General features: G+C 42.1%; 1 protein-coding gene across 2 annotated transcripts in view; it reads left to right on the top strand.

Moving 5' to 3' along the window:
- The window catches only part of LOC142856070 (alpha-2-macroglobulin-like), a 44890-nt gene extending 28359 nt beyond the window's left edge, over nt 1-16531 (top strand). For both annotated transcript variants that reach the window (XM_075982873.1, XM_075982872.1), the window contains exons 23-36: nt 3571-3654; nt 4423-4599; nt 4895-4982; nt 5779-5935; nt 6212-6286; nt 7187-7367; nt 9101-9324; nt 11821-12039; nt 12196-12323; nt 13134-13224; nt 14028-14096; nt 15510-15612; nt 16043-16084; nt 16404-16531. In XM_075982873.1, the coding sequence (XP_075838988.1) occupies nt 3571-3654; nt 4423-4599; nt 4895-4982; nt 5779-5935; nt 6212-6286; nt 7187-7367; nt 9101-9324; nt 11821-12039; nt 12196-12323; nt 13134-13224; nt 14028-14096; nt 15510-15612; nt 16043-16084; nt 16404-16420 (1655 nt within the window). In that variant the 3' untranslated portion in view covers nt 16421-16531. The remainder of the gene's footprint in view (nt 1-3570; nt 3655-4422; nt 4600-4894; nt 4983-5778; nt 5936-6211; nt 6287-7186; nt 7368-9100; nt 9325-11820; nt 12040-12195; nt 12324-13133; nt 13225-14027; nt 14097-15509; nt 15613-16042; nt 16085-16403) is intronic.
- Nucleotides 16532-22784: the final 6253 nt, after the last annotated feature.

Genomic DNA, 22784 nt, shown 5'->3' with positions numbered 1-22784 from the left:
ATCTAGATTTCTTTTAGATCCTGAGACCTATTTTGATTTTATGTGTGTGTGTGTGTGTGTGTTGCCTGCATGTGCGTCTGTGAACCACGTGTTTGCATGGTATTCATGAACATAAGAGGGCATTGGATCCCTAAGACTGGAGTTAGGGATGGTTGTGGCTCAACTCCAGGTCCTCTGGAGGAGCAGCTACCAGTGAGTCATCTCCCCCTTCCCTGATTCAATTTCTCTTAGAGTAACAGTAATCTGCAAAAGTAAAAGTACTTCTTTTACAGATTTTTGTGTGTTGATTTTGTGCCCTGTTTATTTACTGCTTGCAATGACTTTAGAGTGGAGGTTTCCTGCAATCATCACACCAGAGTGACTGACATCTTCCTTTATGCTTTGGTCTTCTTCTTCTTCTTCTTCTTCTTCTTCTTCTTCTTCTTCTTCTTCTTCTTCTTCTTCTTCTTCTTCTTCTTCTTCTTCTTCTTCTTCCTCTTCCTCTTCCTCCTCCTCCTCCTCCTCCTCCTCCTCCTCCTCCTCCTCCTCCTCCTCCTCCTCTTGGCAATTCCAGCCCTGTAAGTAGAAGTGGAAAAAGCAGGGTGTCCCATCTTGTTCCAGATCATAGAGAAAAGGTTTTCAAGTTTTCTCTGTTGAGTAAGTGTTGCCTTTGGTGTGTTAAGATATATTCCTCTGGCCAGGCGGTGGTGGCGCACACCTTTAATCCCAGCACTTGGGAGGCAGAGGCAGGCGGATCTCTGTGAGTTCGAGACCAGCCTGGTCTACAAGAGCTAGTTCCAGGACAGGCTCCAAAACCACATAGAAACACCCTGCCTCGAAAAACCAAAAAAAAAAAAAAAAAAAAAAAAAAGATATATTCCTCTGTACCTAATTTGGTGAGAGATTTTATCAGGAAAGTGTTTTGAATTTTGTCCAATTATTTTTCTCCATGCAATGAAGCAGTAATGCTTTTCATCCTTCATTTTGTCACTGTGGTATGTGACAGTGACTGGCCTGTGGTGAATCACTCTTGTATCCAGAGGACCGATCCCAGTTGATCATGGTGTATGATCCATTACATGTGGCATTGAATTTAGCTTGCTGTCACATTGCTGGTTGTTGTTAAATCTGTGTTTGTAAAGACACTGGCCTGGAATTTTCTTTTCTTGTGATGCCTTTGCTAGGCAAGGCTAATCTCACAAAAATTGTTTGGAAATATTCCTTCTTTAATGTTTCTGGAAGACTCAGACTGGTGTTATTTCTTTAGCTAGTTCATCAAATTCAACAGTACAGTCATTAGGTTCTAGATTTTTCTTTAATGGAGATTTTTAATACCAAGTCAGTATTCTGATTCATTTTTAGTCTGTTATGATTTCCTATTTCTTTTTGATGAAGTATTGATTGATTGCAGATCTCCAGAAATGTGCCCATTCCTTCTAAATAATCTATTTGTTACTGAATAATTCTATCTTTTCTACCAGTTCGTGGTAGCTTATCTAGTTCTAATTCCAATGGAGAATATTAGTCTTGAGATCTTCCTGTTCTTTGGGTTTGGACACTTAATACATTTTCCTCTTAGAACTGCTTTGTCTGTGGCCTGTAGGTTTGGATAGTTTGTGTTTCCCTTTTCATTTGTCCCATGTTGTTTTTAATTGGATCTCAATTTCTTCATCAATACACTAGTTCTTCAGGAGCTGGCTACATAATATCCACACAATCATGATTTTTTACGAGATTCTCCCTGTTGTTATTTCATGATATACTGACAAAAAGGTGATTTCATATTGTTTGATCCTGTGGCCTAACGTATGATCTACCCCAAATAACATTTCGTGTGTTTCTGAAGAATGGGCGGTCAGGAAGAGCGAGGTCTCCCCAGAACAAGCCCTAGCTCCTCCTTCAGCTGCCTAGGCTCCTGCAGGTGGTCGGGTTTCCCTTTCTGCAGCTTCCCTGATGTGAGCCCCAGGAATGGTCTTTTTAGAAAGGTCTTTAGTGTTATTTACCTCTCCTGTACTCCACACTCTATCCTACCATCCACTTCTGACCCAATTTAACTCTTCCTCTTCTATTATTTCCCTTTACCCTTACCAGCGCAGCCTGTCTCCCCTCCCTTGGACAGCCCTCCTTGGGGCCCCTTGGTCATTTCCTGATGTCTATGGTTATTCCAAATGAAACATACATTTGTTTGTTTAGGGCTTGTTTATAATATCCTGTCATATCATTTGACCACGTGTTTGAGTATTTTGTCTTTTTTGACCTGAGTTGAGTAACGCTGATTATTTGAGGAATACACTGGGTTTTCTTTCAACCTTATCTATGGCATCTGACTTCTTATGTAACTCAACATTAATTTTATGAGAAAGAGATGATAAATACCACAATCCTTTCATTTGCCTTTTCATATATTCCTCAAGATTAAAGTGACAGCATATATTTAATCACCAATTATTATTACTCTATTTCAAGCAAATCAAAATCTTTTAATTGTTATTATTTTATTTTAAGCAAGTCAACGTATTTTCTTCCACTTGGTTACTTTTATGTTTGCTTAGAGTGTTTGGTTTTTTTGCAAAAATTTTGATAATAGCTTTATGAAAAGGATACATAGGAAATAACTATTATACTTTTCTATTTTATTTTATTTTTAATGGGTCAGGTACTATTCATTTCCTTACTCCTATTTTAGAAGCCTTCCATTAAAATATACTATATTCATATCTAAAAGGAAGAACATGACTTGTAGAATTTAGGAGTATTTAGGGAGTTTCTCTTTGTTTATTTGTACACACGCATCTTTGCCGGATTTTCCCCTCTCGTGATTGTTGAGGGAGAGTGGTGAAGGTGTGCGCTACAATAGGTCCTGTTGTCCTGAGCACACAGTGTAGTGATTGTTGAGGGAGAGTGGTGAAGGTGTGCGCTACAATAGGTCCTGTTGTCCTGAGCACACAGCGTAGTGATTGTTGAGGGAGAGTGGTGAAGGTGTGCGCTACAATAGGTCCTGTTGTCCTGAGCACACAGCGTAGTGATTGTTGAGGGAGAGTGGTGAAGGTGTGCGCTACAATAGGTCCTGTTGTCCTGAGCACACAGCGTAGTGATTGTTGAGGGAGAGTGGTGAAGGTGTGCGCTACAATAGGTCCTGTTGTCCTGAGCACACAGTGTAGTGATTGTTGAGGGAGAGTGGTGAAGGTGTGCGCTGCAATAGGTCCTGTTGTCCTGAGCACACAGTGTAGTGATTGTTGAGGGAGAGTGGTGAAGGTGTGCGCTGCAATAGGTCCTGTTGTCCTGAGCACACAGTGTAGGCTGTGCAGTGACTGCAACGGAGCCTCTACTTCAGCCTCACTGACCGGGCGCCTTCTTTGGAAATGCTACTTCACGTCGGGGGAAAACAGATGGTTTGGGATGAATTATGACAATCTCCAAATTTCAGAAACCCCTAATATCAGAACAAAAACTTGTTTCATTTTTAAAAAGGAACAACTCTTCCGAAGTAGTTTATGTGTAAGGCACAATTCTAGTTTCCCAGCCATCGACGTCACTGAAAGACGCAGTGTGGAATGGACTTTCCTGGTGATGATGTGCTTCTTGCCCTAGGTGCTGAGGTGTCTGAACAGATAACCCTGAAGCTGCCACCAGATGTAGTCAAGGACTCTGCCCGAGCCTCTGTCACTGTTTTGGGTGAGTTCACTCCTTAGGGAATCTGTACGTTAAATTCTGCTGAATTTCTTTTTCATTAATATATACGTAGATAGATGATATGTAGAGATAGATGGATAGATAGATAGATGATAGATAGATAGATAGTAGAGATAGATAGATGATAGATAGATATAGATAGATAGGAAGATAGAAACAGAGTTATTTGTATTTACCCAGCAAAATTGTTGTACTTTATAATTTTTGACTTTTTAAATTAAAATATATTTACATCATTTTTTCCTTTGTCCCTTCCAACCCCTCTCAGGTACCCCCTTGCTCTCTCTTCTAAGTTATTACCCCTTAAAAAATTGTTGTTTTACACACACACACACACACACACACACACACACACACTCATCAATATATTAAAACAACTGCTCAGCCTATACAGTGTTACTTTCTATAAATACTTTTTCGAAACAAACAACAACAACAATGTGGTAAGACACACCTACAATGCCAACACTTGAGAGCTCAAAGCAGAGAGATAGAGAGTTTGTGGCCAGCCTGGGTTTCACAGCAATGCTTTGTCTTAAATACATACATACATGCATACATACATACATAAATGTAACTTTCAATGTCTTCTCCTCTTTGAATTGTTTATTGTTTCTAGTAATTCTTCTGTCCCTGAAGTGCACCCTTTGCAAAATTACTCATTTTTTAACGTGGCTAATTACTCATTTCTTTTGAGTATTTCAGATCTAATCTTAAATTTCAGTATTTCCCATCTCTGCCATTCTCTAGGAGATATATTGGGTCCTGCCATGCAAAACACACAGGATCTCCTTAGGATGCCCTATGGCTGTGGAGAACAGAATATGGTTCTGTTTGCTCCTAATATCTATATCCTGGATTATCTGAATGAAACCCAGCAGCTGACCCAGAAGGTCAAGGACAAGGCCATTGATTATCTTAATATGGGTGAGTACTGGATGAGGGACTAAAAGTCGGCAGCATAGCATCAGTGGGATTGAGTTAATTATCATTATGATCACATATTATCCCACTGTCATGGCTACCATAATAGAAAACATTAGTGTGATTTATTTCAAACGAACTATCTACTTTCCAAACTCCAATAAAACATTCCAAACTCAGAACATACTATATATGGACAAAAACAAAATTAAGAAAAGTCAGAAGAGATGGCAAACATTTTCATCATCTTTCTGGCTTCCATGCGCATTCAACCTGCCATGCTGTTTCACTATTGCAGGGTACCAAAGACAGTTAAACTACAAGCACCGGGACGGCTCCTACAGCACCTTTGGAGAGAAATCTGACACCAACGGTGCCAGTACCTGGTAAGAAGCCGGTTTCCTGAGCTCTTGTTTTGAACCAGCACTTTAGATGTCCTCCAGCTATAACAGCGACTCTGTCAAGTCATACGCTGTTAGATCAAGAGTGAATTATGCTACCCAAATCCACCAGTATTAGCGAGTTTAATCTGATATCCGAGGACATGTATGCTAAATATGTTCCCAAAAGCCATCCTGGCCTTGTTATACCAACATAGTCTCTTCTAAACTAGCTCCCCTAAACCAGAAAGAGATATCGTGAGCATATCACTTGACTTATAGATAAGCCGTATCAACTTCAGCTTCTATCATCTTTCTCAGGTCATGAGAAAGGATGAATTCTCTTACCATGAGAGAGGATAAATTCACTGGGGGAAAAGAATTAAGAATGGTGCCAAATCTAATATTTACATTCCTAAGTAAAATCAGACTTACTGTTACTGCATAGGAGGGTAGGGCATGAGAGGATTCTGCCATCTCTAGGAAGACACCTTTCCAGAGAAGGGTCTAGGACCATCTCATACTGTTTTCTCTTCAGACCATATAAACCTTTTTGCCTTTTAAAAGGGCCTTCCTCAAAGAACTAAGAAAACAATTGGGCTAGAAATCTACAGATTCTTTACGGCTAAGGCAATTTCTAGGCCTAAAGTCTTCTCCATGAGACTAAAGGAGAGGGCATTTCCAGTACACACACGATTGGATACTTCTTCTGTGTAAAGGGGTAATTCATGAAGCATGCTGATGGGAAGTGGTTCTAACGTCATGGTAATGGCGAATGTACAATCACTTCCCCCTCACCCAGGCTCACAGCCTTTGTGCTGAAGAGTTTTGTTCACGCTCGAAAATATATCTTCATCCATGAAACACAAATGGCGCAAGCCCTTCTCTGGCTCTCCCATCAGCAGAAGGACAATGGCTGTTTCAGAAGCTCCGGGTCCCTGTTCAACAATGCAATAAAGGTGAGCCATTCCAGAGCTAGTTTTGATTTATTCCTTATAAGATCTGTGAGGACAGAGAGAAGACGATATATGGTAGAAATTACCAAGAAATCCATCAAAGAACAATAAGACCTAGACATTACCAAGAAAGAGAAGATAGAGTTCATATTTAATGTGACATAATGGCTGGGGGATGGGTATTAAAAAGTGATACGCTCCACAACACAGCATCATAAGAATAACTAATTAATAGAATTCTTAGAACTACTCTGATCTCTTTCTCTTGCCCATTCACAGGGAGGAGTAGATGATGAAGTTACCTTGTCTGCCTACATCACCATTGCTCTCCTGGAGATGTCTCTCCCTGTCACTGTGGGTACCACTTCATTCCCTGTGAAAAGGTGGCTCTGGATGCAGCAAAACCCTGGCCCATTGTCTGAGACTTGAGCTTCCTATCACCAAAGTCAGCTTCCCTTCTATGCAGTACAAATGTTCCACAGATCCTCTTGCTCAATCAAAGAAGAAAGGTTTACGTTTTCTCAGGGAGGCTTCTGTGCTGTTTCTCTCCCATGACCATCTCCACTTCCCAAAGAATCCTAAAGATATGATTGATACCAGACTAATGGTTGATAATGGATTAGATTTTTCTTTCCTTTTGAGAAATTCATGTATGTATGCAGTAACATGCAATCATACCCCCTGTATTTCCTCCCTCCGAGTCCCCTCCATTTCTTCATCAACCCCTCCCTTCCCAACTTCATGTCTTTTTTGAAAAATACAACCCACTAAGTCCAGTTGGTGCTACTCCTGTGTTCATGAGTGTGTGGCCATCCCCGAAGCATGAGACTTTGACCAGGGATTGGGCTCTTGAAAATGCATAATCCTCTCTCCCTCCAGAAACTACTAAGTACCAAGAATGCCTCAGTAGGGGGTGTAATCTGGAGAGCATCTACCCCTTCTATGCCAGAATTTTGTCTGGCTTGATCATGTGTAGGTCTTGTGTCGGTAGCCCTAGCTACTGGAAGCTCATAGTCTGCTGGCCATGCCGTATTCAGAAGCAAGCATTTCACAGCACTCCTCCCTACCCTGACATCCTTTCTGTCTCCTCTTGTGTGATACCCTGAGCCTGGGTTAGATGCTATTCCTTCTACGTATAAGAATGAACTAGAAACATGTCTTTATCTCTAGTGCCGTCTTCTATTTTGTGTGCTTCTCTGGGAAGGCCATCACCTTTGTTCACATAGCTGTTTCCTTTCTGCCCGCTTTTCTCAGGATACTGTTGTCCGCAATGCCCTCTTTTGCCTGGACACAGCCTGGAAGTCAGCAAAGGAAGGAGCCCATGGCAGCTATGTCTATGCTAAGGCGCTGTTGGCCTATGCATTTGCCCTTGCTGGGAACCAGGCCATGAGGACAGAGATACTGAACTCACTTAGTGGGGAATCTGTGAAAGAAGGTGAGAGCAGGTCTGGGATCTTTCTCCTGCCAACATTCCGGGCACCAAAAAAATACAAGGTAGATTGTCCCTACCCTGCATCTTGTGACCTCTGTCCTCTCCATTACCTGCTGTCTATTATCTAGTTACCTACATATTCCATATCATTTTTTTTAAAACCTATGATTTAAAAAATGAAATCACACATCAAAAAATAAGAAGCATCAAAGAATAAGAACAGCTTGAAGCTCAGCCTGGGAGACTCACTCCAAAGAAACTATTTGTGTGAAGCTGGGTGAGCTTCTTCTGTAAGCAGGAATAAGGTTTGCCCTGCAGAATTGTTGCATTAAGTGATTATTAATAATAAATGTAAACACTTAGTGGACTGGGTGGCACATGATAAATATCATAGAAATACCAGCTGCCATCACTCATTACTAAGACTGCAGTCCCCAATCCACATCTGACCCTTCCTTGGTGACCTCATGAGAAAGTTCTGGCATTTGTCTCATTACAGAATTCAGTCATGTTGACCAATCTTTTTGTTTTCATGCGATAGTTTACATACATCACAGTTTATGTGAGAAGTTAATGAAAAAGAAAATACAATACACATACTCAATAACGTTAACCATATCCTCTTTGGTAGCGTTATGAAATGTTCTTAATATGTTGAGAAATACTTCAGATAATGCAAAAGGCATAAAGAACAGTTAGAAAATACTGGGTAACTCATTCCCAGAATAAGAAATAAAGTATTCTTAATGCACACAAAAAAATTCCATGTTTCATTTCCATCTTCAGAGGTTAACATTATCTTGAGTTCATTATTACAATACATACAAGTGTATTTGTTGCATTTGTCCATAAGTAATACATTAATTTTATAAAGTTTTCATCTTTGCATCTGCCGTAGCATATATGTTGATATTCCTTCAGCTCCTTTTCTGTTTATTTTTTAAGTTTAAGATTATGCAAATAAACCTCCCTATCAACACCTGTGGCTTTAGCTTGTTAATTGTCATCCCTTTTTATTATTGAGACAAAATCTTGCTAGGTAGCCTAAGTTAGCCTCAAACTCACAATCCTCCTGCCTCTGTCTCCCAAGTCCTGGAGTGACAGATGTGTGCCGCTATGTCAGACCCCTTGTTGAACAGCCACAGTGGTTACACGGGTGCACACGCCAGCTTCTCCAAGCTATCCTTCTAGAACCATAATGACTCACTATAGACCTGACACTTTTTGCTTTGCTGAATGTTGCCAAGTTGCTCGCCAGCATAAGCTCGCTTTCCACAGCAATCCTTGCCAGTTCCATCCCTTAGACAGGCACGTCCGCTTTGGGTATTTTAAAGATGATAAGAGTTCTTGCAATGTAATGAGCATAAGCTTCTGTTATTTCATATGCTCTGTGACATTCACAGGAGACTTCTCGGGAAAGGTTTTATTAGATATCCACTACAGTCTAGTTAAGCTCAAGATCACATCATAAACAGACTACCCACGGCCAGTGAGAAAACTTTCTCCCAGGGCTCAACTGCAGTGGCTGTTTGAAGTCACAAGTAGTTAAGAGTCCTGTGACTCTACCAACAGCCCCTGCCTTGACGGGACTGAAATGTCCAGTTCACATTTATACCAAAGGGAACATAATTCTCTAAGGTTTGAAAGATTACATCTCACTTTAGCTCTGCCCTGGTTACTTTCAAACAACGATATAAATATTTAGCCACTGATGGATATCTTTTTCTCACCTCCAGACATTTCCATCCACTGGGCCAGTCCTCAGAAACTCATGGTGCCAGAGGGTATTTGGTACCAAGCTAAGGCTCCCTCTGCTGAGGTAGAGATGAGTGCCTACGTGCTCCTGGCCTATCTTACGGCCCAGCCTGCTCCCACCCAAGAGGACCTGACTGCTGCGACGCTCATTGTCAAGTGGCTCACGAAGCAGCAGAATTCGCATGGTGGCTTCTCCTCCACTCAGGTTAGATATTGGTCAGAACCTTTTACTTCACCTTTAAATGGCGAAAGACTTGCTAACTATAAACACACACGAAAACAAAAGAGTGCCGGTGACCTCAAGGATTATAATAGACAAAGATAGTGGGGAGAAATTCAAAGACAGCTAGAAAAGTGTTCTTAGCCGACAGCACCCCACCCCATCCCTGTATTCCCATAGTCTCCTGGTTTCAGCAACAAATCCATGTGCCTACAACAGTCCTAGGGCGCCAGGAGAAGGAAGGGAAAATTACTTGTCATTCTTCTTGCAGGCAGAGGCTCTCTTTTGAACTGTTGATGGGAACCCTAATTCAACATTCTCTCCTTACAGATGTGTCCATTGGTAGGTCTATGTTTAAACTAGACAGTTTTGATGTTCCCCAGACACCTCTTGGTACACAAAAATATGTGTACTAGGAACATATTGGACTGTCTTTACTCACCCAGTCTCTCAAGCAAAACTATGTATTCCTGTATCTAACAATTCATCAGCACACGCCCAGCAAGAAGCTTCATTTTTCAGAGAAAGTAGATGTTAGCATACATCTTCTCTCAGAGAAAAGAGGATGTGGAGAAATATAATCTTGCCCTTTTCTATTCCATTAAAAATAAGATTATTTTTTTCCACAAGAATGAAAAAAATTATTTGATTAAAAATCATTTTCACTGATTTCTTAGAAATGTATCGTTTAAATGTACCCTCCCAGCTCAGAGTCAATGGCATTGAGAACATAGCATGGCCAGCAGGAAGTGAACACAGGTGGTATTCTGACAAAAGGGAGAGTCAAATTAGAAGAGCAGCGCAGCAGGGGGTGTTCCTAAGCTCCCTGCTTCCTGTGGAGAAACTGAGGCCTGACTCTGAGCAGGTATGAAAGACTTTGGCTCCTCATCAGCACAGGAGAAGTTTAATTTGGAAAGGGAACCAGACAACGCTCTGACTGGGTCACAGCGCGAAAGGCTCATAATGGTCCAAAGGGCCTCCATAAGTAATTAGCTGATGCTAATAAAGCATTCCATTCCCATTTACATATGTTTTCTACACCCCATACCACACACGTTTATATAGGGAGACAGAGAGAGGTCAGTTTACTGTAGGGCACACAACCCAAGGCATGTTGTGATGTTATTATTCCATTATCCACCCGGGAGTTGTGATCCGTCTTTAAAGCTTAAATAGACGAAGAGAATACAAAACTAGGAAACCTAAAACCCTATAACTGCTAACAGAACTTTGGGAAATCAGAGTTTTCCTATCTGTATTAGCGCTTCTTTCATTCCATAACAAAATATCGGAGAATAATCCCGCAAAGGATGGAGGCTGATTTAGCTTCCAGGTTTTGATACTGAAAGCCCAGAGGACACGCAAACATATGAAATAAGGCTCTGGTGCAGGCTTCCCTGCCTGTAGAAGGATCAGCGGGCTGCGTTCCTGCCTGGCTCCCCGCACAGCTAGCTTTATACCCGAAATAACAACACACAAACTGTATTCTTTTAAATACTGTCTGGCCCATTAGTTTCGGCCTCTTATTGGCTAACTCTCACATCTTGCTTTAACCCATATTTATTAATCTGTGTAACACCACATAGTGGTGGCTTACCGGGAAGGATCTTAACCTGCGTCCATCTCGGAGAGGAGAGCTATAGCGTCTGTCTCACTGCCTTCTTCCTCCCAGCATTCTGTTCTGTCTACTCCGCCTATCTAAGTTCTGCCCTATCAGGCCAAGCAGTTTTCTTTATTAATTAACCAATAAAAGCAACAGATAGATAGAAGACCCACCTACATCACCTGCCTGCTGGCTTCCTCATCTTGTGGAGAATTGCAGTTGAGGTAACATATGTGGGAAGATGATACTCTGTTTTAAAACAGGAAGCCAGAGATCTGTGTGGGCCAGAGTTGTTCTTTTTATAGCAACGAACTAGCAAGAAGTCCCTTGGATTCCCACCAGAACATAATCCCTCCCAGGAGCAATGCGGCCAGTGCGTTAAGGTCCTCTGTATTAGTTATGATCCTCTTGCTATGATATAGCACTATTATCAAGGAGACTGGGAGAAGGAAGGGTTTATTTGGCTTATGGTCTGAGAGGAATAAGAATCTGTCATGGAAAGGAAGTCTTGCAGCAAGGGGCAGACATGGTGGCAGGAACCTGACACTGAGCGCTCACTCTTAAAGTCAAGCATGGACCGGGGAGCAATGTGGTAACAATGCAAGACTTTTAACTCTCAAAATCCACCCCAGTGGCATTCTTTCCTTTAACAATACCACACCAACAGTAAAATTCCCCCCAAACAGTGTCTCCAACAGGGGAACAGAGACAAATATGGGAGCCTCTGTAGGACATTTTCGTTCAAACCAGGACAGCCTCCTGCTTGCTTTGGTCCCCCTCCAATAGCACCGTTATGGGGAGTAAGCTTCAGGCTTGAGAGCAACAGATCACTTCCAACCATAACAATCCTTGAGTGAGTGGTGACTTTTCTCTTTCAGGATACAGTGGTAGCTCTCCATGCTTTGTCCAAATATGGAGCAGCTACGTTCACAAGAGCTAAGAAAAATGCACAAGTGACCATCTCTTCTTCAAATTTATTTTCTACAAAATTCGAAGTGAACAATGACAACCAATTATTACTGCAGACGGTCAAGTTGCCGACCGTACCTGGGGATTACACCGCAACAGTGAAAGGAGAAGGATGTGTGTACCTCCAGGTGAGACTTGGGCTGAAGAGAAGGGTCCCTGGAATTGTTCTCCCTGTAAAATCATAACCCAGCCAGCAAATGACCAAGTCAGAGAAAGACCCAAGGCAGCTGAGGGGAATTCCAAGAAAAGGACAAAAACCGATTCCTTTCTTAAATGTTCCATAGACATCCTTGAAATACAATGTCCTCCCAGGAGAGAAGAAGTCCCCGTTTGCTTTACAAGTGCAGACTCTACCTCAGACGAGCAATGATTGCAAAGTTTACACCAGCTTCCAGATCATACTTAACGTCAGGTAAGACTCGTTTTCATAATTCAAGGTCAGGGGGAACAGCCCATCTTCTCAGTGGAACGTCTCACTCAGAAGAACTGTTGGATAGTAAATATCTGGATCTGTTTTAAAAATACGATATTATTTTAAGTTGGTAAAACTGAGTTTCCCAGCAATGGAGCTTATGTTGCCTGTCCTCTACCTTCCAAAGTTAACTCCCTCAAAGAACTACTTACTCCTGATAACAAACAAACAATATCACCCTTGTCTATTACTTGAATTCCTTCTATATGATGAAATTTTATAGTAATCTTGGTCTTCACGGAAGAAAAAAATTCTTAGAAGATTTAAATAAAAGAAAGTAGTGACTCTTCCATTGTAATTCCGCTGTCAATAAGTAAATCCAGTCATATATAGTATAATGTTTGGAAAACAGCAAACATATCCACAGCAATAGTCAAGTGGCCACAGGACTTACAAAAACTATCCACAGGACCCTTGTGAGTTGACTGACTGCTCTACTTAGGGAACTGTGGAAGTAAAGTGTGAATAACAAAATCCCAGTGTAGATTGGGGCCTCAAGGGCATGTCACCTGCCAAACTTCCTTAAAACACAGGGCAAGTGAGTTCACAAATTTGAAATCTGATTCCAGACCTGGTCTCTGTGAATTTACTAAGTTCTAAACAAATTCTAACACACAGCAGGCTTTTCAGGGTCCCTGGAAAATCTTACGTATACTTTGTAGAACCATGGAATAGTCAACATATAGACATAGAAAAAAAGAATATTAAATAATACAGGAAAACCTAAGTCTTCCTTCCCTGGATCTTCAGCTACACTGGCAGCCGTTCTGACTCCAACATGGCAATTGTTGATGTGAAGATGGTGTCTGGCTTCGTCCCCTTGAAACCAACAGCGGAGATGGTATGTTCACGATAAGCCCAAGATAGCTATTTTGCATCTGCAGACTGAGATAATATTTACTAAAATACTATTATATTAAGTCTTAAAGAATTATGCCTTCTCCAAATGAAGTGTGTTTGTGCATGTTGTGTGTGTGTAGACATCATGGCTACCAGGGAAACTTGCATTCATGTTATCTTTTTCCCCTCTTTATTTTTTTTATTTTAATTCAAATATAGTTAAGTCTTTTTCCTTTCCCTTTCTTTCTTCCAACCCCCCCACATTTCCTTTACTCTCTCTCAAATTCACGGCTTCTTTTTCTTTGTTATCCTTGCATATGTGTGTCTATATGTGGTAGATAAGCAGTTATGGGGCTCACCCCTGAGAAAGATCTATTGTCCTTTTCAACAGTTGTCTAATTGCATAGATCTTAGCATCTTAAGGGGACAAAGCCTAAGAAGATCAGCCGGTGAAATAATAAGAAAATGACTGATCATAAACTTCTGTGTCACAGAAGTTTAGTGAAAATGAGATTGTTTGAGGCTAGAAGGAAAAAACAAGGGGAAAGAATCTCCTTTATGAATATTACTTGAACCTTGAAAAATGAGTAACTCTCCTTTCTTCAGATACATCAGCTCTACAAGTGCACCATATGCCCTTCGTCCAAGTTACCTTTCATTTCTACTTTTACTTTTTTGTTTATACGGGACTTTTGAAGAACTTCTACCCTCAGGATATTTTGATGATAAAACAATTTCATTTTCCCTGGAGTCTCCAGGGCTCACATCTATTTATTAACATTTGTGGCACCTCTAATTCTTCAGATTGAGAGCTCTGTGAATGTGAGCCGGACAGAAGTCAGTAATAACCACGTCTTGATTTACTTGGATAAGGTGAGTGCCCTGACTGATGCAAAACACATAGAAAAATAACCCTGAGGGAACTGTCTGGGAAGTGAGCATTTGTATTTTAGAGTCTTCGCCTCAATGCTAGAGACATGTGACTTCTAGCATTACAGTGACTGCCCTCTCCTTGGAGATATTTTACCTGAGATTATGAGTAGAAATTCCACACTAGACTACTGGGGTATGCATACTTCCAGGCACCTGTAAGACATTCTCCATAACAGTTTTCATTATGTCAGCTGGTGAGCATGAAGATGCTGAATAATGCGGGGAAGTGGTTATTGTGATCAGTCAGTCATCAACATCTTCATCAACAGAGGAGAAGATACCATCAATCTCAGCTGGCACTTGGACCACACAATAGTAAAACACCAGTGCTGTAGGAGGTCCTTCTGTCTAGGTGTTGCTTTCATAGGTTGAATAAAGAAACTGCCTTGGCCTGATAGGGCAGAATTTAGGTAGGCGGAGAAGACACAACTAAATTCTGGGAGAAAGAAACCAGGGTCAGAGAGAGCTGCCATGGAGATGCCAGGTCAGACATGCTAAATCTTTCCCAGTAAGCCACAACCTTGTGGTGAACACAGATTAAATCAAGATGTGAGAGTTAGCTAATAGGAGGTTAGAGCTAATGGGCCAGGCAGTGTTTAAATGAATACAATTTCTGTGTAGTTATTTCGGGTATAAGCTAGCTGGACGGCCAGGACAAAGGGACCCTCTCTCCATCAACACAGCAGTCCACCCACAAACTAATAATTGAAAAGACGGGTGTGACAGCCTAGCTATGCAGACCTCTATTGATAGGAATTTCAGTTGACAAAGCAGCAGTGGCTCATCCTTCTTTGGGTCTCTATCTGCATTTTTATAGGATGGAAAGACAAAACTGCACTAAACCTCTGAAATTTAAAAGATGATGTAACAGGTAGTCAACAGAAAAGGAGCACACACGTGTGCACACACACCCACAAACAGAGCCATCCGCTGGCATTGGTTAATGCAGGGGTTCTCAACCGTGGGTCACAACCCCTTTGGGGGTCACATATCAGATATCCTGCATATCAGATATTTACATTATGGCTTATAACAGTAGCAAAATTACAGTAATGAAGTAACAAATGGAATAATTGTATGTTTTGGGGTCACTATAACCTGAAGAACTATATTAAAGAGTTACAACATTAAAAAGGTTGAGAGTCACTGGACTGAGGCCTGTGTAGTGATGAAGTTACATTGAATTTATAAGAAGTAATTTTTCTCATTTACTCTGAGGGCTTTCTACACCATGTACCATGCTGTTAGCAGATAAAGCCTTCACCCCCCACCCTGAACCCCAATTAACACTTATCTGTCTAGTCAAAGGGAGAAGAAAGCTTCCAAGAAAGTCATTGATCTCTTGATTTCCAGGTGTCAAATCAGAACATAAACTTGTCGTTCACCGTTCAGCAAGATATTCTAATAAAACACCTAAAGCCTGCCATAGTAAAAGTCTATGATTACTATGAGAAAGGTGAGTGTGAACGACCCAAGCAGACATCCAACTCCCAGTCACAGAACTTAGGAAGGCGTTGGGTGACCCATTAGCACTGGCATCTCATCACTTAGTGCTGTCTCCATCAGGCTGGATACTTGACTTTTCATCTCCTTACTTCTATGGGAGAAAACACATTTTAAATGTATCAACCAGCAAAGCAAAATAGCTGCACAGTTAACTTTCTGTCAGATAAACCAATTGTAGGGCAATATGAGATTTAAGGATGAACGACAATGGCCTGTCAAGAATCTGGAGTAAAAGAAAACTGTGGCTCACTATCCCTGGAAGGATGCTCCAGGCAGCAAGCAGGGCATCAGGGGAATGACCCGGGCACTTGTGATGCAATCTCAGATGCTCATCTTGACGTCACATAATGGTGTTTGTTTCCGTTTTCCCTTTCTCTCAGATGAGTTTGCAGTCGCTCAGTACAGTGCTCCTTGCACCAAAGGTAACTAGATCACACTCCTTTACAGGATTGTCTCCAAAATTTCATTCTCCAAAAAGTTCTATGTAAACTTTCTTCTTAGGAATTATTTTTGCTTATATCAAATATTATTATAGAAAAACATGTGTGTTGGAGAGGCCTCTTCAACCCTCAGCTAGTTTGCAACATTGCCTGTTGGGGAATTATCTACAATGGATCTCATTTTCTACTCTATTCTTTGCACTGTCTTGGACACTATGCTGTTTGTACTTACAGGCAGGGGCATAGTTTGCTTATGGAAACCCAAACCCATCTTAATTTTCTTTTCTTTTTACTGCTACAGATAATGAAAATGCCTGAGGATCCATGAATAAAAAATGTTTTACTGGAGCCCTGTTCTTAGGACTTCATAAGAAAAGCAGTGGTTTTGTATTTCTAGATATTTGATAAATAAAACATTTTTCATATCTATTAGTCACCATTCTTTCAGTCATCATTTTTGAAATTTCCATGCTTCCAGATCTAGTACGCAATAAAAACTGATGAAAATCAAGAATGGAAGGAATTCGGAATACCCAACAGTGATACAGTGGTGTTGGTTTGAATAGGTTTTGTAGGGTGAGGATGGCACAAAAAGTATCAGGTCAAAGCTAGGAGAAAGTAAACCATGTTTGGTTGTGGGAATGCCTTAAGGAAGAGCCAAAGAGTATATTTTTATGAGCTAATAAAAGATTCATTTGATCGGAAATACAAAATTGGATATGTTTTATTGGAAAATAGCCTCACTGCTTGGGATTTATGTGTGAGAGTGACCCAGCCATTAACTTTGATGCTCAGATTCCGCAGTGGATGACTTCTGAGACTAAAGCTGTGATCCGTGCAGATGCGAGTATCTCAGAAGGAAGACTGTCTGTGACTCAAGTCCAGTGTGTGTGTGGGGGGGGGGGGGGTGATATGCTGGAGTGCCTGCAGCCCCTGGGTCATCGAGTCAGGGTGCAAGGACAGACAGCATCGAGGGGGTGTTAGTCGCAGAAAGCAGAACCCTCATGTGATCTAGTCTCCCATACCCACTCCTTCCCGTCCTTATTTTATTTTTCCTGCATTCGATATTTAAATCACCCTTTAGGTGATGGCATACACAGAAGATCTCTGAGATTTGTAGAGGAAAGCAGAAGGACACCGAAGACAGAAGAATCCAGAGGGAGGACACTGGAGGCAATCCTGGCCACCCCAGCCTCCATATGGCAGGAAAGTGGCAGGGTTTACTCTGTCAGGAGATAAGTGGAGGTGGTGTAAGCTGGCACCATGGAAGGACTTCGAAATGTAATCAATCCTTAGTTCTGTTTCCTGGGTAAACACACAAAAAGGACCGTCATGTTTTGTGGTAAATTATCCCATGAGCATCTCACAGCTCTAGTCCCTTTCTTTTTGTCTGTGAGGGACTCATAATGGAAAATGTGTTTTCAGAGAGTCCTTGTGGCAATTCGTTAACCGTCACACCCAGTACAAAATGCCAACTGTTTGCTTTACATCTGCAAAGCACAAGATTATTTCATAGCCTATTCTGCAGTAAGCATAGCTGCATGTGTTTTAAAGCCAGACTCAGAAAGGCAAATATCACAGAGGGGAGGAGGGGTTTTCTCCTTCTCTGCTCATGAGTTGCTATGATACTCTGTCTTCTTTGAAGCCATTTTATCGATGAAGCTTCATATTAAGATTTCTTTTTGTTTGATTTACTCAGTTGTTCATATACAAAATTTCAATTTTATTATTTCCAGTATTTCTGCCTCTTGATTTTACTCCTCTTTTATGTACTGTATTGTCTTCCTTGTTTTATTTATCTGTTATTGTAGTCAGAAGGCTGAAGTAAGGGAGACCATGCACCTCAGGCCAGTCTGTGCCATATGGCAAGAACTCAGAGACAGAGAAGGAAGGACGGAAAGAGGGAGAGGGAGGGGGGAGCAAAGAGCTTGCTGCTAATCTCCAGGAACAAAAGCAACAAGACAGAAGGGAGCAGAGACCAAAGAAAGAAAACACCATGAAGGCTGGGCTCATCACCGAGTGGATTTGCATACCAGCAGGGATTCTGGGGTACCCTAACAGAAAGAACTGCCAGGAAACTCCTCCCTTCTCTGTCTCCAAGCAGAGCAGCTGCAGAAGGCCCTTTTGAAGAAGTCACCGTCTGCATTTCTAGAGTTGAAGGTCCATTCCTCCCTTCACTGCCCATTCTGGGAAGCTAGGGCATAGAGACAGACTTTGAACTTTGTCCAAGAGAAAAACAAACCTGCAGAATAAAAAACTAGTACTATTTTTTTTATTAGGAATGTTTTTTTTATGTATTCTTTGGAAATTTCATATATGTGTAGTGTTTCTGATCCTATTCACTTACAACTCTCATTTTTTACTCCCCTTCCCATCTTTCCAGCACATCTCCACCCAATCTCTACATTCTCTTCATTTTTTATGGCCACTGAATCCAACTAATACTGTCTGTATGCACTTAGGTATGGAATCATCTACCTGAGCAGTGACAATCTACCTCAGGCTTCTACCTGAGCAGTGGTTATATCCTTGAAGAAAAATAACTCCTCATTTCTAATAGCCATCAACTACCAATACCTTATGTAGAGTAGAGCCTCATAAGCTCCTCCCATACCCATCCTGGAATGTTGCCTAACTTGATCTTTTGAAGTTCTTGTGTACATCATCACAATGGCTATAGGTTCATGAGTGCAGTGGGTATGTCATATATAGAAGACAATACTTCTTGGGACCCCTCCTACCTTAGTTAGGGCTTCTTTTGCTGTGAATAGACACCATGACCACAGAAATTCTTCCAAAGGAAAACATTTAATTGGGGCTAGCTTACGGTTTCAGAGCTTTAGTCCATTCTCATTATGGTGGAACATAGCGACATACAGTCAGGCATGGGGCTGGAGAAGTAGCTGAGAGTTCTACATCTTGATCCACAGGCAAGAGGAAGTGAGCTGTGTGTTACACTGAGCATAGCTTGAGCATAGGAGGCCTCAAAGCCCACCCCCACGGTGATACATTTCCTCCAACAAGGCCATACCTAGTGCAGTAGAGTCATAATCCTAATAGTGCCGCTCCTTACAGAGGCCATTTTATTTTAAGCCACCACATTTTACTTCCTGGCTCTCATAGGCTTGTAACCATATCATAATGCAAAAATGCATTCAGTCCGACTTCCAAAGTCCCCATAGTCTATAACTGAAAGACCCTACAGACCCCCTCCTCAAAACCCGCAGCTAACATGCTCTTGGGGGAATGTCCTGTTTGCTTAAAAAAAATTCTCTGGATCAGCAGCCAGCCTGCTCTCGTAAGAACATCCCATGTGCTTGAGAGAGCAGGATGTCTATGAGATAGGAAGACTGCAAGGCAGGACATCGATAAGATAGGACATCAACAAAGCAGGTTGACTGCAAAACAGGATATCTATAAGATAGGAACAGGATGACTGTTGCCAGACATCCATGCTGAGAGAGGAAACCATTCATGCCCCCTGCCTCATTCTGATAACCACGCTTTTGCTTCTGTAAACTTGCTTTTTGCTCTTCCCTATAAAAAGCCCGCCCTCCAGTTGGCACGCACGCAAGTCTTCCAAGAGATCTTGCCGCCCGCAGGTACCTGTGTCTACTCAATAAACCTCTTGCTAATTGCATCCTGTGGTTTGGTCTCGAAGTGTCCTGGTTCTGGGGTCTTCATCACCAGAGGAAAGGTCCTTTCTGAGGGTCTTTCATAACATCTCAAATTTATCTGAAAGTCTAAAGTTCAAAGTCTCTTCTGAGATTCATGCAATCACTTAACTGTAATCTGTAAAATCAAAACCAAACAGCAGATCACATACTTCCAACATATAATGACACAGGATATATTTTACTTTTCCAAAATGGAGGAAAAGAAGGATAATGAAAAAATACTGGATCAAAGCAAGACAGAAAACCAGCTGTGCAATCTCCAGACTCTGTATCTCCATGTCTGACCGATGTCACAATGCTTTTCAGATCTCCAACTCCTTTCAAATTTGTTGACTGCAGCACACTTCTCTCTATTGAGCTGGTTCCACTCCTGGCTAGCAGTTTTCTATGGCAGGTATCCCAGGACTCTGGCATCTCTAACATCTTGGGTTATCCCAAACAATCCAGGCTTCACCTTCACAGCTTCGCACATTGACCTCTCTAGACCACCATTCAGGGATACTCCTGACACATGCCTGGCCTAAGCAGCTCTCCTTAGTCATGGAGGAAGATTCCATAATCCCTTTCTTCTGTCCTTGACTCTAAAGCCAGAACTACGTGACTGAAACTGCCAAATCCTTCTGTTTCCTGGAGCTAGAATATGGCCCCCTCATTCAATTACATCTTCACTACCTTTCTGTTTTAATGATTTCATTCACTGCCTAAGCTTCACTGTCATTGAACTTGCTCTGTAGACCACACTGGTCTCAAGCTCAAAGATCTACCTGTGTCTGTCTCTGGAGTGCTAGGATGAAAGACATGAACCATCACACCTTTTTTTTTTTTCGTTTTTCGAGACAGGGTTTCTCTGTGGTTTTAGAGCCTGTCCTGGAACTAGCTCTTGTAGACCAGGCTGGTCTCGAACTCACGGAGATCCACCTGCCTCTGCCTCCCGAGTGCTGGGATTAAAGGCGTGCGCCACCACCGCCCGGCTCACCATCACACCTTTTATCTAAGCTTTTCTTTAATTCCTTTTCACAAGTTGGAAGCTTAGCTGTGTGGAGTCTTGCCCTAAGGTCACAAAGGGCTTAGCTCCATTCCACTTCATGGTGCCCCCTTTCTCCTCAAATTATACATTTTGTAATTTTCCTTGCTCAGCTTGCCCCCTTTTATTATAAACCTTTATAAGAGTCAACACGAGTAAGCACACGACAGAGTCTACACTAGGCTGTTTTGAGATTTCCTTTGCCAATGCAATTTATCCAAAACTTTTCACTCTACCCTCAGGCAGACTTTTCAGAGAAGGGCAAAAAGCAGCCATATCTTCACTAAAATATCACAAGAATGATCTCTAGGCAGCACACTAAAGTTCTCTGAAATTTCTTGAGCCAGGCACCCACAATTCAAATCACCTTCAGCATCATCATCTTCTATGCTTCTACTAAGATGGTCCGCTAAGCAACATTTAAAGTATTCCACTGTTTTCCTAACCCTAAGTCCCCTAAAACATGGTCAGGCCTATCACAGCAATACTCTGGTTCCTGGCACCAACTTCTGTCTTAGGGTTTCGATTGCTGTGAAGAAACTCCATGACCACAGCATCTCATAAAGGAAGACATTTCATAGGGCTGGTTGGCAGTTTCAGAGGTTTGGTACATTATCATCATGGTAGGACATGGTGGCATGCAAGCAGAAATGGCATTGGAGAAGGAGTTGAGAGATCAACATCTTGATCCATAGGCAGCAGGAAGTAAACTGATGCCACACTGAGTATAGCTTGAGCATATGAGCCCTCAAAACCCACCCCCACAGTGGCAGACTTCCTCCAACAAGGCCATGCCTACTCCCCAAAGCCACACTTCCTAACATCACTCCCTATGGGAGCCATTTTCTTTCAAACCACCACACCTTCTCATCCCCTAGCTCTTGCATTTTCTCTACTCCTTTACCACCCTCTTCAATGATGTTTCCCAGGCATAGGAGGTAGGGAATTGATATCGCTGACCCACTTTGGAACTAAACACTCAACAGTCACTTATTATCTGCACATTACCCAGTCATGAGTGTCTTGCAATAACCACTCATTACTAAAATAAAAAGCTGGGCAGTGGTGGCACATGCCTTTACTACCAGCACTTGGGAAACAGAGGCAGGTGGATCTCTGTGAGTTCCAGGCCAGCCTGGTTTACAATAGCTAGTTCCAGGACAGGCTCCAAAGCTACAGAGAAACTTTGCCTCAAAAAAACAAACAAAAGAAGAGGAGGAGGAAGAGGAGGAGAAGGAGGGGGAGGAGGAGAAGCAGCTTCTCCTGCAAAGGTTAAAAGCAGCAATAATCTATAGGTATAAACATTGATATTTAGTCAACGTGTCCATTAAAAAACAAACAGTAGTAGGTTCTGTTAGGATTCTGCATTGTACTGGCCCTGCCACAGCCCCTTCCTCAGCCTTCCTGCCACCTGTCCCCTCTCCCGTCTCCTCCACTGGAGCCGCCTCGTACACTATTGAGGCTGCACATTGGACCACTGCACACTCACAATCACTGACACTTTCCCAATGGCTACCGGTGGCACAGTAGCAAGATGTATATGGCTTAGGGCAACCCAGTTCCACAGCCACTGTTTCCTGAGGAGACTCACACACAGTCCCTGGAGCAGATCAGCGGTAAACTGTTGCTGCCCCTCAGGATCTGCAAGCAACCACAGAGCTCTCAGGAGGTGACCATGGCCAATGCCTGTCCCTGGGGCAGGAGTGAGGAGCCTCGGCTACTGCTGGTCAACCGCATTTCCTTCCCCTTATCCCTTCCCTTCCCTAATAAACTCCTATGTGGGTTTGCTGAGCCCTGTGGTTTACTTTTCATGGCTGCAAAAACAACAGGTTTACCTCTAGGCCCCACAATCCTCCTAGGCACATACTTTTGACCAGTTTATAGCACCAAACATGAGTTTCAACCACAACCAGAAAACAACTGATTACCCCCATAACAGTGGCACCACCATAGCAGCGGTAGGAACCTCTTACCTAGAAGG

Source organism: Microtus pennsylvanicus, chromosome 8, assembly GCF_037038515.1.
Source record: "Microtus pennsylvanicus isolate mMicPen1 chromosome 8, mMicPen1.hap1, whole genome shotgun sequence".
Lineage (NCBI taxonomy): Eukaryota > Metazoa > Chordata > Mammalia > Rodentia > Cricetidae > Microtus > Microtus pennsylvanicus.
Note: the sequence above shows the minus strand (reverse complement) of the source record. Positions and strands in the feature narration are given on the sequence as shown.